The sequence below is a fragment of the Cervus canadensis genome, chromosome 31 (genome assembly GCF_019320065.1).
Source record: "Cervus canadensis isolate Bull #8, Minnesota chromosome 31, ASM1932006v1, whole genome shotgun sequence".
NCBI classification, from domain to species: domain Eukaryota; kingdom Metazoa; phylum Chordata; class Mammalia; order Artiodactyla; family Cervidae; genus Cervus; species Cervus canadensis.
This window is the reverse complement of record NC_057416.1, coordinates 6,769,678-6,790,035: the sequence shown is the minus strand read 5'-3', so window position 1 is coordinate 6,790,035 and position 20,358 is coordinate 6,769,678. Positions and strand designations below refer to the sequence as shown.

Sequence of the window (20,358 nt, the reverse complement as noted above, 5' to 3'; positions counted from 1 at the left end):
CAGCTTTCCTGGTTTGGGTTTCCAGGTTAGGGGTTATGATCTTGGCTACCAGGTCATCCGTGTGCCCTGAGACGGGGCGCGTGTGTAATGTGTATTCAACAACGGGGAAGGTGTCTGCAAGTGGCCGGCCAAGTGGACGTGATCAGGGCGGGAAACGGGGCCGGGGAGGGGAGCGGCGGGAACCGCGAGGCCACAGCCGGTTGTCCGCGGAGCAGGTGGGAAGAGGGAGGGGTCTGCGCGGCCGCCGGGTGCCAGGAGCCCCGGGAGCCGGCTCCGCTGGGAGGGGCGAGGCTGTCACTCGCGAGGCGCGCGGAGCAGGAGAGGCGCGCGGAGCTCTCGGGCCCGCGCTGCGTCGGCCGCCAGCGCTTGGAGGGGCCGCCGGGCAGCGGGACGCGGCGCCATGGGTGAGTGTGCAGCCCGCGGGGCGCCCCGGGGCTCGGCCTCGGGAAGAAAGCGGGTGTCGGCCGGCCGGCCTGGGATTGCACACCTCCCCGCAGCAGTCTGTGGACTTTTCTCCGGGAGCCAGGCGGGGGAACGGGGTGGCCCTCGGAGGTGGGCGCCGGGGGAGGACCGCGCTCCAGAGGGGTCGCCGCGCGTAGGCGTCACGGGGGGGCGGGCCGCAGAGTTCGAGGCTGGGGGGCTATCCCCACGTGCGCCCCAGGAGCAAGCCGAGACGGGGCACGGGGAGTGGGGACTTCGTGCAACTTCCACTCGGTCCGGTTTGCGTGCGGGAAGGCGCCGGGGCAGGGCGAGGAGGGACACTTTCCAGCCTCCGCCTCCACCGAGTGCCATCGTTGCGCAAAAGGCTGCAAGTTGAGGCTGAAGGCTGACCTGCTTCGGGGTGAGACGGGCCAGTGGGAGGGGGGCGCGACTCGGTCCAGGTCCCAGGGCGCTGGGGTGCGCGCGCGCCGCTCCGCTCAAGTTTCTAGACCGAGTGCCCCCCGCGCCCCCTTCCGCTTTGGAGTTTAGGGGCGGCACCTGGATGTGAGTGGCGGGGGTGGGGGGACCCGGTGCGGGGACCGGTGCCCGAGGAGGTGGCGTCCCGGGAGAAGAGCTCGGAGCCGCGCGCGGGGGGCGGAGGGCTGGAACCACGCATCCCGCAAGCGCAGTCCAAGGAGCCGCCGGCGCGGCCGCTTTTCGTGGTTCCTGATTAGGGACCGGCGGGCAGCCCGGACTGACCCTGCAGTGCCTGTGTTCCCGTTTCTTCTCGGCCAAGTCCATTACGCCCCTCCTCCGGCCTCTCCCTTTGCCCTTTGTTGTGAGGATTTCTTCCAGAGTGAAGGAGGCCTTGGGGATTGACGTGCTCGGGTGGAAATTCCTAAGTTCCCACAGGCTCGAGGGGTAGGGGGTGCTCTGACTGCTAATCGGTGGGGTTTATAGACGCTGGCCAACTTGGAAGAAAGGAGGACAGAGAAAGCTGAGGACATTTTTGCCTATGAATGTTAATTGTGGTCAAGACATTCATAGTCTGTTGCATGACTCTGGAAAAGTTTTAAAAAGTCCCATTTTTAAGGGCCTGTGAATAAACTAGTCTTGCAAATAATCTGCAGCATGAGCTGTCTTTAAAAAGTTTTCTGAAACAGAAGGAAAATGTTCCATTTAAAAGGGAAAGATAAAGCACTTTTTTCTTTTTTTACCAAGCGTGGCAGAATGTGTTTCAGGCTTTCTTTCTCTTGTTGTCCATGGTCATATAAACTCTTGTTAGAATAATACATAGAGGGGAAAGCTCTCATAAACGGAAAAGCCAACATAATTGACTTTCAGTGAAGTAATCTATTCACTTCACTGAAAGCATTTAAGATGCTGTTTTGTATACTGCATAAAGTCTCCAGGAAGAGCGACCTTAGGCTTGAGTGGACTATCTATCCAAGGGTAAGGTGCACATAATTTTGAAGTTAATTATTTCCCCAGCTTGCATTTCCAAACTATAATGAAGATGGTAGGTCTTGGCTTTTACCTCAACAAATTAGACAGGATCTCAGGTTACAGGAGAGGGTTCTCCTGGAGAGGAGGTGGGGTTAGCCCCTGAACCCCTCTGATCAGACTGAATTTAGTCTCTGATTCTTAGAACTTCTCTATCCTACCTGTAAACTGACAGTTGAAATTTGTCTGTTCCTTTTTCTGCCATGAATGGACTGCCTTTTCTTATTGTGATTGAGGTCACTAAAAGCTCACGGAGCTGTCAGATGGCTAGTAGGAGAGAGTGGGTTGAGGAAGCAGGTGAGAACCTAGTGGGTGGGGCGGCAGGGGAAAGGAGGAGTGGGTGGCCTGGGAGTGAGGGTCTGAGGCCAGAGCTCAGGACAGAGACCCAGACGCGCGGTCCACACATAGCAAAGGCCCTGGAAGGAGGGGCGGGCAGCATGAGGGAAGGAAGGAAGGAAGGAAATCTGTCCAGAAACTAGAGAGAGAAAACACTTGGTCACTTAAGGTCATCTCTCTCCTCATCTTTTAATTCACTTGTGAAAAGCACAGAACTTCATTACTTAGCACTTCTTTTATTTAGAGGTAGTAGGGGGGTGAGGATTTAGCATTGGCGTCCAAATTGCTGGGATAAGAGGGAAAGCAGTGTAGCTGAATGCCTGAATGTGCCAGCAGGATAAGTCCATCTTTTCCTGGTGTCATGACAACTGAAATGTATCATTTCAAGGAAGGAAGATGGTGCTGTGGGGGTGAATATAGCCATCAATTCTTGCTTGATTCACAAGAAGAAATCCATGCTCTAGCATCATGGAAGGATGAAAGTAATTGGTTAATCAAAATATTCTGAATAATTGATAGTTATCATATTTATAATGCACAAGGCTATTTCTCAAAAAAAAAACAAAAACCCACATTATTTGCTAAGTAGGCAGATTGAGATTTTGGTATCCCTTGCTTCCTCCTTTTATTTTATTTTCTCAGTGATGTCTTCAGCTTATCAAGGTATGCAGCTGACTTCCTGTCTACCCCCAAGTTTTGCTCTGCACAAAGGATATGATGAAACATTTCATACTGAAAAAATGTGGGACTAACTCATTGCTAGGAGAATTTATTTTTTAGCTGAAAGGTTGACTTGAACCTGCATAGCCACTAGTTATGAAATCGCAGGCTCCGGTGTGAGACAGGTAGGGAATGTTTTAAATTTCTCCTCTCACCACATCCCTCAGTGCTCTTTGTTGTATTTCAAAAGTGAGGGTGAACATTATACAGAATATATTATGGAATGTTTCATGGAGGGAGTGGCTCTGAACCTGGTGATATTTGAAGGGATGTGGAGGATTTGGGAAGGAGACAGGTGTTCCAGATAGAATAATGGATCCCTGAGCAGGGCTGAAAGAATTTCAGGGAGCAATAAGACATGGATTGACAGAATGGATTGGCAGGATGAGACTTGATTTTGGATGGCCTTCAAAAGCAACCAGAGGAATTTAGAATGTATATAATAGGAAAAAGGAAATCATGGAATGTTCTTGAGTAGAGAGGAATTGTAGTGAAATTAGTGTTTCAAGAAGACAAATTGAGCAGTGTTGTTTACGATAAAAGATAAATTAGGAGAGAACCAGTCGCAGTGAAATAGTAGCACTAGTGGAAATGGAGAAAGAAAGAGGGATGAATGGTATTTCTAAAGAAAAGCCTAAAATTAGGAAATTAAGTGATAAAAAGGAGGATGAATAAGAAGCATTTTCTGGAGATTTGAAATCTTGAGGATTGGGGATATAGTAGGTCCCTTGATAGGATTTTTAAAGGATAAAACAGATGGTTTATTTTCCAGATGCTTTGGACAGAAGATAAATTTCATTTTTGAGATGTTAATTAAATGGTGATGGCTAAACATGTTAACACATATGTTAGTAAATTGGAAACATATAGTCAGAAATTAATCAGAGCACAAGAATAAGAAGGAAAATAAAGGTTAGAAGGTCACCAACCTTTGGTGAGTGGTAAATCTATGTAATAAATTACCTACCTGTTTGGAGGTGAACAGGTAGGTATATGGAGGGCTGGTTGAGGGAAAGGGAAGGAGGATAAACACTATCTGCAGGAAGAGAAATATCAACCACATAACATGTATCAGTGCCCTGAAATTAGAACAGTGAAGTGTGACATCTTTAACATTCAGTGTTAGATCTAGGAGTCCACAAATTTTGACAAGAGGAGAACATCAGATGGAAATCTTTTGATGTCATTCAGTTTCAGTAAAAAGGATCTTGGTTAAGGATCTGAAAATTATTTGCAAATTTAAGCCAAGAATAATGACACATGGTATCATCTCGAATTCATACTTTTTTTTTTCAGGAAAGTATGACCCCCTAGAGGTAGTTATGAACAAGGTACAGAGAGCCAGGATTTGAAGTCGGAGAAGCAAATGATAATCTTTAGGTGGATTATGCAGGCACTGGGGATCCTGTTTTCTCTTTTGTTTGATGAAGGGTCATGCATGATTCTATACATTTGTGTAGCTCAGATCTTGTTTAATAATAATTATTAATAATTAATAAAAACATGTAAAAAGATAAGCTTGAACTATTTTCTTGAAGCCAACCAAGAATATTTTAAAGATGCTTAACTACTAGTTGAAACTTTTGAAGGGTCAGTTGGCCTCTAGTGTGTTATGTACTTTTCTGTGCTTAGTTGCTTCAGTCATGGCAAACTCTTTGCGACCCTATGGACTGTGGCCTGCCAGAGGAGCCCAGAGGACTGCAGGCTCCTCTGTCCATTCTTCCCAGGCAAGAATTCTGGAGTGGATTGCCCTCCTCCAGGGGATCTTCCCAACCCGGGGAGTGAACCTGTGTCTCTTATGTCTCCTGCATTGCCAGGTGGGTTCTTTACCACTAGCGCCACCTGGGACTCCAATACTTTGACCATCTGATGCGAAGAACCAACTCATTGGAAAAGACCCTGATGCTGGGAAGAATTGAAGGTGGGAGGAGAAGGGGACGACAGAGGATGAGATGGTTGGATGGCATCACCGATGCGATGGACATGGGTTTGAGTAAACTCTGAAAGTTGGTGATGGACAGGGAGGCCTGGCATGCTGCAGTCCATGGGGTCACAAAGAGTCGGACAGGACTGAGTGACTGAACTGGGCTGAACTGAACCACCTGGGAAGCCCCCTAGTATGTTATATGCCTTAGAAAATTATAAAAGTTTGATGCTGAGCAGAGAAAGATAAATTAATATTTTGATTATCTTTGCTGCATACCATGTATCCTTATAACTAGTGAATTAAAACAGTTTGTCATTATCTCTTATGGTTCTGTGGACTTTACTGCCGAGCAGTTCTTTTTGAGGTCTCCTGCCTTGCAGTTCAGTATATGCTGGGGGTCAGGCATCTGAAGACTTGATTGGGCTGTTCGCTTAAAGTGGCTCCCACCTGTAGCTGATGGTGGATGCTGGCTACTGGCTGGGAGTTCAGGTGGGGCTGCCTGCAAGTGGCTTGGACTTTTTGCAGCATGGTGGCTGGGTTCCAAGAGGGTACATCCTTAGAAAAGTGTTCTAGGGAAAAACCTAGGCAGAAGCTGCAAGGCCTCTTATAACCTAGAACCTCGTAGGTCCCAGAGCACCACCTCTGCTGCATGCTACTGCTCACAGAAATCATTGAGGATTCAGTGGTTCAAGGGAGATTCAAGGGAGGAGCATGCCTGTTCAAGGAGAGAAGGAAGTGTGGTAGCCAGCTACTTGAGCTCATTCCTAAGAGATGCCTGGTAAATGTGTTTTACTATATAGACATCATCAGGTTTACCTCTGAAAATTTGATATTTTATTAAAATTAAAAAAATATTTTTTAATTGGAGGATAATTGCTTTACAATATTATGTTGATTTCTACCATGTATCGTCATGAATCGGCCATAGGTATACATATACCTCCTCCCTCCTAAATCTCCCTCCCACTTCCCACCCCATCAGACTGTCAAAGAGTACCAGGTTTGAGTTCCCTGTGTCATGCAGCAAATTTCTGAAACACGTGTGATAAAGGGTTGATACTTTCGTGAGAACTGTAAAGACGTCCAGATAGTCACACTGAAGTTTCACAGGAAAACATTTGAGTGTGGAAGTTCATGCCTGGGTGGAAGTGTGTTAGTGAAATGCTGGGGTAAGCTCTGCTCAGAATAATTTCAAATACAATCAGCTGATATTTCTTATTTTAATTTCAACTAGAAGTTTCTAAGGCTATTGTAAATTACTGTTTAGTTTACCTAACTTTGAGTTTGTCATAAATTGAAATGTATAAATCCTTTATTCAATATCTTCTTGTCACACTAAACTAAGTACTTTATAGTGAACAGTTCAGAAGATTGCTTTATTTTTCAAGAATGTGTTGACTGTACGAAATACACAGTTGGTATGGTGCAACTAAAAATAAGTGTAGTCTTAACTATACCTTTTTTTTAAAGATATGTTTCTAAATTAAATATGTAACATTCAGTTTATTAAAACTTTAAGTGTAAGTCTCATTTTACGTTTTTTAATTAGAGAGAGAGCTGACATTTATGGTTACAAAAATATAGGTCTTTCTCCTTAGATGATTGAAAAACAAAGAAAAATTAGGGTAAATGAGATGGGTTTAAAGTCAAGAACAGAATTAGTTTCAACCTAGAAACTTAGAGATCTTAAAAAAGAATTAGATTCTGATGGCTGCAACCTGACTGATTTGAGGTCATTCTATTTTCGACTGTTTGACAAGAGATGAGGGAATGAGATAGATAATACGAAGCCACATGCTCTGTGCTCGGTACTCATGACATGATGGACAGACAGAACATCTCAACAAGAAATAAAGGCCTGACCTATATAACCAACAGAACTGGAATAGTGCCTGAGGAGTTCAGAAGGTAAGATGACATGGAGTTAAATTCTTTAGTTTGTTAAGACAACCCATCAGAATACTCACTCACTACTTTCTCTACAATATTTGAGATACACCCAAACTATATAATGATAGCAAAATCAATATCTCTGGCTGTTTCTGTAAGACATGTTGTTCTAGAGTCTCTAAGGTTATTGTCTGAATACAATAATTTGGAGAATATGCTAAGTACCGATTTCTGGGTCCCACTGCCAAGATCTGAGATCAGAAGCTTTGGGCTTGAGAGGTGGACCTGCAGTTCTCTCATGAGGTTCAGCCAGTGTTGAGGATGAAGCCTGGGACACGCCTGGAGAACTGGCTCTTCCAGAAGCCTCTGTCCCCCATCAGGCTATCTGAGTCCGTGACGCTGCTTCTCCTCACCAGGGCCTTGCTGAGACTTAGCCTAAGTCTCTGTTGAGCTCCTCTGTCCATCGTACCAGTCACACCTTAGCCTGTTGATGGGATGGCGGTAACTCTTCCCCAGAAAATTACTGATGGTTTCCTGTCTCAGGGTCTCAAGCGTTACTTATGTGCACATAAATCTGGCTCTGTGTGTGCAAGTGTCCGCGGTGTCCACCCACCTGCCCCTCTGGGGCTTCAGTCTCAATGCCTGCAAGATGGAATTCCTCCTTCCTGAGTCTGACTGGTTCCCTCCTCTCTTCCTCTGCCCGCTTCCTTCTCTTTATTTTTCTTGATGACTCCAGTGTACCTGGCCTTGCTGACCGGGTGTCATCACACTTCTGAATGCCCACACTGTCTCGTCCTGGGTCCTCACCCGCTCCAGCCTGGATGTTGGTGGTTTTTTCACTGCCAGTTACTTCCCCGACCTGGTCTCCTCCCAAATCACCCCATGTGATGATCCAAGCACCCATGCAAGCACAGTTCTTACTGGCCCATTGGTCCTCTCCAGCTTCACTGCCTGTTATCATCTCACATGCATTTTATCCTTAACCATCTTATGGGAAAACATGAATGCACTTTTTGGCCAATCTAATGATACACAGTAATATATTTATTTTAATAGACATTTTCTGTTACTGAGATAAGTCAGCTATCTACTTCAATCTAGATTTGAAGCACAAATGACAGATGTTGGATACTAAGGGAGTTTTCTGCAGTCCTGTTTCAGTTTTTATAGGAAATAGGACAAAAAGGAAAAAAATTCACAATGAGATGCTACATATATGTGTGACAGAGATCCATTATTGTCACTGTTTTACAGATTCTTTCCTTCCTAAAGAAAAATTTACAAAGAATACAATTTTGTTAATTATAGATGAGAAATTAAACTCAGGGTGAGAAGTCTCTAAAGAAGAAAAATCCAGAGCAACTATTAATATAAGTACCCAATTTTTAAGTAATTGGTTCCTTAGGTATAAATGAAGCAGCAATCACTACTTAGTGTTATTATTTAGTTTCAACCATTTCTCAGCATTACCTTAATAGGATTCCTTTTATATAACATGATACATACATCCTGTTTAACTGGGAGGTAGGTAAAGTGACAACTAAACTTAAAGGAGGTAAAAACAATTTAAAAATACCAATGATAATTAGAAGATTGCTTTTTGGCAGAAAAGCTATGACAAACCTAGACAGTGTATTAAAAAGCAAAGACATCACTTTGCTGACAAAGGTCTGTATAGTCTAGGCTATGGTCTTTCTAGTAGTCATGTACGATATGAGAGCTGGACCATAAAGAAGGCTGAGTGATGAAGAGTTGATGCTTTCAAACTGTGGTGCTAGAGAGTCCCTTGAACAGCAAGGAGATCAAACCAGTCCGTCTTAAAAGAAATCAACCTTTAATATTCATTGGAAAGACTGATACTGAAGCTGAAGCTCCAATACTTTGGCCACCTGATGCGACTCCTTGGAAAAGACCCAGGGAAAGGGTCTTTCCCTGCTGGGAAGGATTGAGGGCAGGAGGAGAAGGAGGTGACAGAGGATGAGACAGTTGGATGGCATCACCAATTCAGGGACATGAACTTGGGCAAACTCTGGGAGATGATGAGGGACAGGGAAGCCTGGAGTGCTGCAGTCCATGGAGTTGCAAAGAGTTGGACACGATTTGGCGACTGAACGACAACAACCTCATTGCCTCATGTTAAAATCATCATTGTCACAGAATCATTGTACCTAAGGCCACCAACACTTCCATAGTAAAATAATACTCTATATTGTATACCTGAAGTTATTAGGGGGTAGATCTTAAGCTTCTCACCATGGAAAATGAAGTAACTTTGTGAGGTGATGGATGTGTTAATTAACTTAGTCATGGTCATCATTCGCAATGTATACCTATATCACCATGCTAAATATTTTATATATGTGTGTGTATATATATGTTTACAAGTTTGTTTGTCAATTATACCTCATCAAAGCTGAAAAAAAATTAAGAAAGTAAAAAACTGAAGAGTACTCCTTCCAAAACAAGCAGCCTCTTAAGTGTGTTTTAATATTGATTTGACCAAACATGCCCGCCCTTCTACACATCATGACAGCAAAAGATGCATAAAGCCCAGATTCTCCTGTCTGCTCCAAAAGTACTTGTATATTAATTGGGAGATACGAAACTCACATGCATAGAAAACCAGCTGAGAATTTGAGAAAATTAGATAATGGAAATCTAGACCAATGTAAGGAGAAGGAACTGGCAACCCACTCCAGTGTTCTTGCCTGGAGAATCCCAGGGACAGAGGAGCCTGGTGGGCTGCTGTCTGTGGGGTCGCACAGAGTCGGACATGACTGAAATGACTTAGCAGCAGCAGCAGCAGACTAATGCAATAATTGCTAAAGCCATCGGTCTAGAATGGGAGAGACCCCCGGAGGCTGCATTCATCCAGGGCGGTGTTTTGAGTGAGGGACCGTGAAGGGAATCTGGGCTTGTGTGATTCTGTCAGAAGGAGGAGTGGAGGTGTGGCCAGCGCCATGGAGGTGGGCTGAGTGTGCTCGGGGCCCACCTGAGTCTGCTCCCCCTCCAGCTCTCTGCTATGCATTTTTCCACGCACCCTCCCCGCCATGACCTCTGGACTGGGACATGGAGTGCCACCCTCATGGAAGTCTGTCTCTTTGATGTTCAGGCTGTTTGTCTGCTTGGCTTTCTGACTGACCGCTGCAGCTGACTGACTGACTTCCTGCCACTCCCGTTCCTTTGCAGAACACGTCGTCAGCTCTTCTGTGATGTCCCCCCAGAGCTTATGAGAGTGTTCGACCCTTTTGGGATTAGTCATTTCCACCCTCCCCACCCTCCCTTGATGCAGGTTCTCATAACTCACCCCTGGATTTTGTCATTATGTGGGATTTGCTGAGTGTCTAAATTAAAACCAGTCTTGCTATGGCATCAGTAATAATCCACAGCTCTGGAGAGTGTGATTCCCATTGTGCACCCAAGGGCTTCCAATCATGTAGAACACCTGAAAATGGGGCCCAGCAGTGGGCAAAGCAGGGTCTGCTGGTCACAGCATCTTACCCTCTGCCCCTCACTCTGGTACTCCACCTCTAAACCCGCTCATTGTCCTCTGAGCCCTGGCTACCTCATTTGATTTCCCTCTGCGCTAGCCCATCATTGTCATTGAGTTGCTAAGTTGTGTCCAACTCTTTGTGACCTCATGGACTTGTAGCACACTAGGCTCCTCTGTCCTCCACTATCTCCAGGAGTTTGCTCAAATTCATGTCCACTGGGTCAGTGATGCTATCTAACCATCTCATCCTCTGCCACCCCCTTCTCCTTTTGCCTTCAGTCTTTCCCAAGCATCTCAATGTCTTTTCCAGGGAGTTGATTCTTCGCATCAGGTGCCCAAAGTATTGGAGCTTCAGCTTCAGCATAAACATCATTACTCCCCTTCTATTCAGTCATGGCCCAGAGCCCCAAGCACCCTTTGGAAATGTTTTTTTGTCCAAGAACCTGGATCACTGCAGCATAGATGGGAGGAAGTCTTCATATAAGGATTGAAAAAATGGTTCTAATGCAAAATCATGCAACTGTAGCCTTTCAGCCAGGGAGTGATAGGGAAATTATCAGATTTAGTTACAGATGTAGCAGAAAGGAAGGAATCAGAAGAGATAATGAGAAGAGAAACTTTCAGTTATAATACCAACCGGAAGGTGGTGTTCTGATGAAAGAGAGGATGAAACCATCAAGAACCAACATAAACAAACAAAATATTCTCAATTCAGGAACTTGCTAATGAACTAAACTTCATATAACCCACGTCAATAAGTACGAGGATGATCTGGTATGACTTAGGTCAACCCAAGGATTCAGGATTGCTGTGTGGGTCAACCTGTCCAGAGGAATGCTCTGTTAGTTCCTGCTACCCAGATGGTTTTCCCTAGAAACTGTTCAAGATGGCAAACTTTCCAGATGAAAGAGTGTTTTACTAAGAGTATGCAATTGGCTTCTCTTCTTAGAAACAGAACCTTCAAACAAGCTCTTAAGGTCCAATTTCCCATTGACTGTGTGATATAATCAGACATTTATAAAAATTTGACTCAGAGATGTTAGGACATCCACTTAATTATGAATGAAATAATTCAATGTATTTAATTACAGATTATAACTTAATGGACAGTTGCACTATTCAAACTAAGTTGAAAATTAAAAATTTGAAACTTTTGATATCAAAGAATGTGATTAGTTAAGTATTGATAATGAGAGGATATAATAGTTTTTTTTAAATCCCTAATTATTTAGCATTATGCAGTATTGTCTCCTTTTTTAATGTCTTTATACTTATTGTGCATGATTTGAGATGAAGGGCAAAGAAGAAAGATCCTTTTTCTTAATACCTTAAATTTCTCCCTAATTCTGGGTCTTTCTTCTATCTCCTTTCTATTTTTTGCCACTCTGTTTTTTTTTTTTTTTTGCTTTTCCTTGGCTTTTAAAGTTCAAAATGATGAACCTTTTTTATTTTATAAAGTTATTTATTTTATTTTTAATTAATTTTTGTTGAAGTATAGTTGCTTTCCAATGTTGTGTTAGTTTCTGCTCCACAGCAAAGTGAATCAGCCACAGGTGTACATATGTCCCCTCCCTTTGAATCTTTGAAGAAGACTATATCCTTGGGGTTAAAAGGCTCATTCAGTTCTCTCCCATCTTCTGTGTTAGGGACTGATCCAAAGCAACATAGTTAAAATGAAACACTATATAATTAAAGAGTTCTGGATAGGTGAATTTCCAGAGACTAATTGGGTATCTGTAAGGATGTCTTTTCATTTTCCACTGCGGCTTTCTGCATATGTGGAGCTCCATGCAGGCGAAGCTCTGGGAGCAGGTGTGTTCGGGCCGCGTGTCTCTACCTCTGACTGCTCAGAAGCACCAGCAGACTTGACCCTCATCCTTCAGTTCCATCGCAGACGGCAGAATCGAGGTGCAGGTAGCTGTTTGCTCTCAAGTCCAGCCGGTCCTTCTGTTTTCTTGGTCACTGGCTTGCTTCTTCCATCCCAGTGGCTATAGCTCACTGTTTGTTTGTTGGGTGTTCAGTATGAGAAAACATCGCGTCTTTGATCCTTGACAACAGACTAGAGCAGTGAGGATGCCCATCACGGTACACTGGGTGTAAGCTTTGGCCGTTAGGCTCTTGGCTGGTCTGCTGCACTTTACTGTCTTGAAAGTTTGAGAAATCTGACTGCTTTGTCGGTTGTTGTTTTCCAATTCTTATTAACACTTGCCAAGCCTTTTGTCATGCAGCTTTAGAACCATGACAGCTTCTAGGTCAAATTTCAGTTTTGATCCCTGCATCTTTAGAAGTAAAACTAAGAACTAAAATAGCCATTTCCTCCAGTGATTGCCATGGGTGCTGATTAAGCTGCATGCTGGTTGTTGGAGTCATAGCAACAAGTCCTGCTTACTATCTTCTAAGAATCTCAATTAAGTTTCTTTAGTCTTTGAATATCTAACTACAGAAAAGTTTAATTTCCTAGGGAAAATGAATATATTCTTTTCTTGGAGAACAACACCATAGAGTTAATTAAGCATTCCTTTCCAAGGTTTATTTGTGTATTAAGCTTGAAATTATTTGCACTCCTTTTCCCCCTATTTTTTTCTTCCAGCTTTCATAATTAGGCTTTCAGTGGACTTAATCTTTTAATTTTAAAATGATTAAGTGCCAAGTTGTTGGGTACCATTGCTTGGGTTACAAAGATAAACATATCCAGCAATAACAAGAAGTTCATTGAACTTGCTACAATGACAGCAAATACTCAGGTTTTATTTTCAACAAAGACTCAGGACATTTTGCACTTGACCATGCTATATTGAGAAGAGTTATTTTATTTTTCTAGGGAAAGGTAGATTTGGTGAGTAATTAATTTTTGGTATTAAATTCTACTATGATATAAAATATGAATAGAAAATTTTCTTTCTTTTTTTACAAGTCATGTATATTTGTAATTTCTCTTGACATAAGGACTCTTTTAGAGGCATATAAAGTTTAAGCTTCTCCCAAATGGGTTAATGGTGAGGAAAAAAGGTTATGTTATTTTACTTTTGAAGTCAACTTGAATAGAATTTTGTATTCTCCAGTTCATTAATTTCTAAGTGAATCTGAACAAATAAACTTTCGTGGCAAATTCATGGCACTTTTTTGCATTTTTTGACTTAGAAAAGTCTGTTTCCAGTTCCTGGAGTCACTGCTTTGGGAAGGTGATCTGAGCTCCCTGAGCTTCAGTTAGTGTATTTTATTTATTTGTAGACGCAATAGTAATACCCTGGACCACCTGAAGTTCAGAAGAATAAATGACCCAATCTATTAAAAATCTGTTAAAATAAAGGGCTTCCCTGGTGGCTCAATGGTAAAGAATCTGCCTGCCAATGCAGGAGACATGGGTTTGATCCCTCGTCAGGAAGATCTCCTGGAGAAGGAAATGGCATCTCACTCCAGTATTCTTGACTGGGAAATCCATGGACAGAGGAACCTGGCAGGCTACAGTCCATGGGGTCACAAAAGAGTCAGACAGGACTGAGTGACTAAATAACAACAACATATGAAAATAATTTAACAATGTCAGACTAAGAGATAATACATATAAACATATGTGAGTGTGGACATACACACAAATAAAACTGTGAAAGTAAGTTTGTCTTACTAAGTCTTTAGTCTTAATTTTTTTAAGTCTATCATACAGGAAACTGTGGATGAAAGAAAGTGAAAGTCAAAGTTGCTCAGTCGTGTCCGACTCTTTGCGACCCCATGGACTGTAGTCCATGGAATTCTCCAGGCCAGAATACTGGAGTGGGTTTTTCCCTTCTCCAGGGGATCTTTTCAACCCAGGGGTTGAACCCAGGTCTCCCGAATTGCAGGCAGATTCTTTACCAGCTGAGCCACAAGGGAAGCCCAAGAATACTGGAGTGGGTAGCCTGTCCCTTCCCCATCGAATCTTCCCAACCCAGGAATCGAACCGGGGTCTCCTGCATTGCAGGCGGATTCTTTACCAACTGACCTATCAGGGAAGCTCTTGGTGCTTATTTTTCAAAACCAATGCACAGTGTAGTCATATGTTTTCTTAGGGATAAACTGATTAACTATGGCTTTTATGGATAGGACATAGTATTAGGAATAAGCTAAAGATTAAGACTGCTCAAAAGATGTCTAGGGATAATCTTAAAAATCAGAACATGTGAAGTCCATCTGTATAGAATGCATTCATCAAGCAAATTTTAAACCCCTCATTCCAAGATATTATTAAAGAGCAATAAGGCTTTTATTATTTTAAATTCAAAGCATTGAAGTTGCTTATTTTATTTAATAACATTTGACAAAACTCTCAAGAGATAATGCTAAATAAAATACTACAAGCAGTTGGTTTTATGTGAATATTTTTTATTATGTAGGAATATTGAAGATATGAAAATTTTCTCAATTCATGGTTGGAATTCCCATTATTAGCACATTCTGATTTTTTATAGTCATATCATATTCTAAAGTGTAACTTTGATGAATTCTCCTGTCTCAGATGTGATTAATTTTGGTCATTAATTATTCAAGCTGTTCTAAAAATCTGTTTCTTTGATTTGTCTGTCAATCATTTATCCAAAGAATGAAATATTATTTTAGTATTTAAAACTGATTTCAATGAATATATGAGCATATTAGTCTTTCAGTTTGCAGAGGATTTAATGATTTTAAGGAACCAGGTAGTCTCCAGTGGTTAATTATGTAAAGGTCCTCATATCCAATCATATTAGGAAATGCAGAAGTTCATGTTTGTTTTATTTTCCTGATTTTATTCAATTCTGTTTTTTTGTTTGTTTTTGTTTTAAGTCTAGGTACTTCTGCGTGTTGGTTATGCAGTTTGTGTAACATGTTGGTATTCTCTGAGCCATGGCTTCTCATTGTGGCAGTTCTGCATTACTCCTAGGGTCACAGTGATGAGGAGCAGCAGTGGGTTCTGTGTGAACGCCTAGTCCCTGACTGGTGGCAGGATTCGGCCAGTGGAGCTTACTACCATGTTACCCTTCTCTCTCTCTATACACAGTCAAGCCTCTATGACAATTGGTGCTTCTTGTTGTAAACCTTGACTTACTGAGTTTGTGTGGTACATACCTCTGGTTCTGAATTGCAATGTCCTACTAGAACATTTGGTTTATTTCATTGCTTGCAGTGAACAAAAGGATGTTTTTGACATAAGAAACTAGTTTGAGAGACGTCGTATTATAAACCACAGACAGTGAGTTAGAAACTTAAGTAAAAAACCCCCAAACTGGTAAAAGGCAGCACTGTAAAGTATCTTAAGATGATTTATTAAAATTGGATGACAAGTCTGAATTAAAAAGTCTAAATCACTGAATTTTCAAATGTGAATAGCCTGTTTTAATTCTTAGTGCATGTGAGGGCTTCAAAGCAACTATTACCATGGTTTTGGAAAGAAGCATCTTCTATTTCTAATACTTCAGTGAATGAATCAGAATCATTTTAGATTACCTCAGCACCTTTTATACAGAAATCAATTTAGTATTATTTTTGCATAGTTCATTTTCCAGATAGACACCTAATAAAGTACTAAGACTCTGTGACTCTAATTATATTACTTTATCTTTGACTAATAAATCTTTTTATTGAATAAAAGTAAACAGTAACCTAAGATCAAGTGATAAATTAACTAAATAAAATTTTTTGTTTTCATGTGCAGTTAAAGAGTTTAACTATTTCTAAAGAGTTGGCTAGAAACTGATAAGAACTGAACCTCTAGAGGCATTAATGCAATGCTGAAGAGTTTGGGTTGTGATATTGTTTTTTCATTCATTTACTCACTAAATAAATATTGATTGAAAGACACTGTGTACCTACTGTGTGCCCGGAAGTCTTCTAGGAGCTGAAAATATAATGATGGTGGAAGTAAACATGGTTAGAGGTATCACAGATATTCATGAACTAATGGGGGAGAAACACAAGTAGATAATTGCAGCCCAGGCATCAATATTTGACAGGATCCAGTAAAAAATAACCCTTATTAGTCACTCAAGTTTGGATCGAAGACAAATGCTCTGGGAGATGGAGCTGAAAATGTTAGTTCTTTCACTACTGATAGCCATCTTGGAGAACAAGATCTTAGCTGATCTCTCCAAGGGGGCATTTTATCTCAGTTCTGTATTGGACTGACTTACTCAGATGCAAGCATCGCGGACCAGTGGCCACTTCTCAGAGCCTGTCCCCCTGCTAATGTGTCTTGGAGGAGCAGAAAATTCTAGACAAGTATGAAGGCTGAAGGTGGGGACCTGGGAGGCTGTGGACTTCAGGGAACTCAGTGTAGTTCAGGTTGGTATATAAAGATAGCATGAAGGGAGCGATGTCTGGAGGAAGAAGTGGGGTCCATGTGGCACAGACCTTCGGGTCATGTTGGTCCATTTCAGTTTTATTCTGAGAGCAACATGGAGCCATTGAGGGATTTAAACAGGAGTTTGACAAGGTCACGGTTGTGCAGGGTGAATCTGAAAGGGACAAAACAGAATGAAAGATCTACTCAACAGGCAGTTTTCATGCCAGAAGGCAGAGGCCATGCAGCGTAAACAGTAGTAAGAGCTTGTGTGGCGCAGTTGGGAGACATTTGCTGTTTCATCTCTGGCTTCCTCATAGCCATTCCATGGCTCATTAGCACTTCCACCAAGAGGGAGGACACAGGAGCTGAATCAGACCTTCCCAGCGTTCTTTCAGAACCACCATTCTGAGGAATGAGCAGTCATTTTTTTTTTTTAATTGCAATTAATTGTGGTTTGGGATTAACTGAAAATTTCGTTGATTCATCCTGTCCCAAGAGCTCATTAGCATGTATGATTGAGTCGGAAATGATTTTAATTATTTACTTGACCCTTTTAATTGACTTATTTTTTCCTGTGATCTACTTCCCTCATGGCTCAGAGGTAAATCTGCTTGTGATGCGGGAGACCCAGGTTCAATCCCTGGGTCGGGAAGATCCCCTGGAGAAGGCAATGGCAGTCAGCTCCAGTATTCTTGCCTGGAGAATTCCATGGATAGAGGAGCCTGGCGGGCTCTAGTCCATGGGGTTGCAAAGAGTTGGCCATGACTGAGCAACTAACACTTTCACTTTCTTTCCTGTGATAGTTTGTAAGTTTTCTGTGTATTTTTGACTTGATCACATCAATCGCGGCTTCAGTGAGATGGGCCCTGAAAACAACAGCAGCCCAAGCAGCAAAGCCGTATTCTAAGGTTCTGTGAAATTCATTTGGGGACTACATGAGAAGGGAAATCTTTCTTGGATCCTGCAGGTTTTTCTTTTAAGACTAAACTTTTCCTCGTGGGGTAAACTTCGGTGAAGTTGGATTGCTTTAGGTATGAAGACCTGGAGTGGGCACTGTGTGTCCACTCATGGCTCAGTGGTCCCAATGTTGTCTAATCTTTCTTTAAATTAAAAAAAAAACTTTTTACTTTATGTTGGAGTATAACCAGTGAACAATGTTGTGATAGTTTCAGGTGAGCAGTGAAGGGACTCAGCCATACATATCCGTTCTCCCCCAGACTCCCCTCCCATCCAGGCCACCACATTCCATGCGCTACACAGTAGAACCTTGTTGATGATCCATTTTAAATACAGCAGTGTGTACATGTCCATCCCAAACGCCCTAACTGTCCTTTACCCATGTTCTTTCCCCGCTGGCAACCATAAGATCATTCTCTGAGTTTGTGAGTCCATTTCTGTTTTGTAAATAAGTTTATTTGTATCATTGCATTTTAGATTCCACAGGTAAGGGATTTCATAATGTTTCTCCTCCTCTGACTTACTTCACTTAATATGACAATCTCTAGATGCATCCTTGTTGCTACAAATGGCCTTATTTCATTTTTTTTAATGGTTGAGTAATAGCAATTCATGGGGTCACAAAGAGTCAGACACGACTGAGCGACTGAACTGAACTGAACTGAATAGTCTGTTGTATGTATGTATGTCTATAATCCTTGACCTAACTTTAGAAGCTTCTCTATGTATAAAGTTAAGTCCTGTTAATTTTGCTGTGACGTTTCTTTACCTGTCTGCTTCTGTGCTTTACCATCGTTTTGAGACGGCTCTTCACTGTTATGCACACATTTTGTCTTCACAGACGTATTGGTATCATTAATAGTCAGATGATAGTCATGTGCTAGCCCATTCATTCCTGTTGTGCCTAGCACTAACTACTGCCCTTTGTACCCAAAGACAATAATATATAAGGATTATAGATATTATTGCTCATGATATTATCAGTATTAACAGTATTAACAGAGGTAGCTGCTACCCAGCATAGAGAATGGAATGACTCATTTTCCCTTCATTATCAATGAAGGAAACTTTGAATAAGGGTTTGAAGAATGGGAAGGAGTGTGCCAAACCACAAAAAAAAAAAAAGTGAGAAAAAATCAAGCAGAGGTATTAGCATAGGTTAAAAAAAGAAAAAAAGCCCAGAAACAAAGATAATGGAAGTGTCCTGTATTTTTATTTTCCACTGTATTATCAGGGAGCAATCTCTTTAAATATCAGATTATAGAATATGGATAGTTAGACCCTGGAGCTATGAGATCTACAAATGTTCTTTGAAGATCCTAGTCCCAAAGCACTTATTTTGTAGCGTAGAGCTTGATGCCAGGAGGCTTACCCAAAGTGATGCAGCTGATCAAAGGCAGAGCAGGGTCTTCCCGCTGTCATTCGGCCTCTCACCACACTGTCTGACCTCCCTAGTGGAGACAGGAGAAGCCTCTCTGCTGTTATCTTTGATACCATATTTTCTGTTCCTCTTTGTGAATCCTTGGGCAAGGCTCCGCTCTTGTGAGAACACGGATGTTTTCAGGGTTGATGGAAGCCGCAGTTTTGTTTGAGATGTTCTGATGCGTCCTTGATCAGCACCGTTTACCCTACCACATACTTGCCTCTGAAGATAATGTTGAGTGGAGGCTTGTGTCTGGAGTGTCCAGAGAAATATGTGTAATCAGCTGAAGATGGTTTTAGTCTCAGCTCAAGATAAAAGCACTTTGGAAGAGTAATGAACTGTTCTACTTTTTTTTCTAGTTTGAACAAAAAATGTGTTATGGAGGAAATAGAATAACCGCGTGAGGGAGGTTTTGAGTCTGAGATTCAAGTCCCTGTAGACTTCCAATAAGTAAAGAAAAGCTGTGAAGAAACATTTATACTCATCTTCCAGATGAACAAAGGGAATAACGGTGACATCTGTTCTACCCGAGAGGTTTTCATTTTCACAACTCCCCATTCAGCACTTGTTGGGCACAGGGATTATATTGAGTATCAATAATGCAAAGGCCTCATTTCTTAGAATATATAAACATATATACACCAGTTATACTTTCTTAAATTATGGAAGGTTTTAGGGAGATATTTTTTCATTTGCTTTTTTCTGCCTAGGCAGTGTGGATTCCAGATTTGTCTTCAACAAATCCCATGTCATTTTTAAAAAGTTTTGAACTGTCAGTTTTCAATAACAGAGATTTCAAAGAAAATTTAAAAGGATTATTGGTAAAGGAAACAGTTTGCAAGTGAATATGTTCATATTTTAAAATCCCATGTTCAGGAATTTTTTTTTCTTTTTTGCTGTTGTTGTTTCTATCTGTAGATCTTGCTAGAAATAATTACCACATGAACTTAACCGTCATCAAAGATCTTGCATCTTAATGCAGATAAAATGGTTTTGGAGCAGATTCTCTGTATGTTTTGTTGTTAGTAGCAGTAAGATACACTGGAATATTGTTTGTGAATGCCTTTCCGGCTGAAGAAAGTTTGAAACAAAATTTCTAGAGCTTAGTAGCTGCATCTGATACAAATCTAAAAACACTGTGGCTTTTAAAATAAATTTTAGAGCAAAGCTAGGGTTCTCCGAATGAACTGATGGAGAATAAAGCATATGCAGGGAATCATAATGTGAAAGGAAGGGAGAATGAATAGTAGCAGCAGGGAGAATTTAGGTCAGTTACACTGCACATGACTGTCTTCTGACTGGAAATATTTTTCAAGTATGGAACGGGGGGGGGGAGGGGGGGGGGGGGCTCGGCTCCGCCCACCTCCCCGCCCCCCTTGTGCCCAGGAAGTAAC

General features: G+C 41.9%; 1 protein-coding gene across 2 annotated transcripts in view; it reads left to right on the top strand.

Annotated features, from left to right (window-relative positions):
* The first annotated feature begins 212 nt into the window (after nucleotides 1-212).
* GPM6A (glycoprotein M6A) overlaps nucleotides 213-20,358 on the top strand; it is a 236,780-nt gene continuing 216,634 nt past the window's right edge. The window contains exon 1 of one of the 2 annotated variants that reach the window (XM_043454432.1): nucleotides 213-404. In XM_043454432.1, the coding sequence (XP_043310367.1) occupies nucleotides 401-404 (4 nt within the window). In that variant the 5' untranslated portion in view covers nucleotides 213-400. Of the gene's footprint in view, nucleotides 405-864; nucleotides 985-20,358 lie in introns of those variants that run through there. The other variant, XM_043454434.1, reaches the window with a different exon arrangement.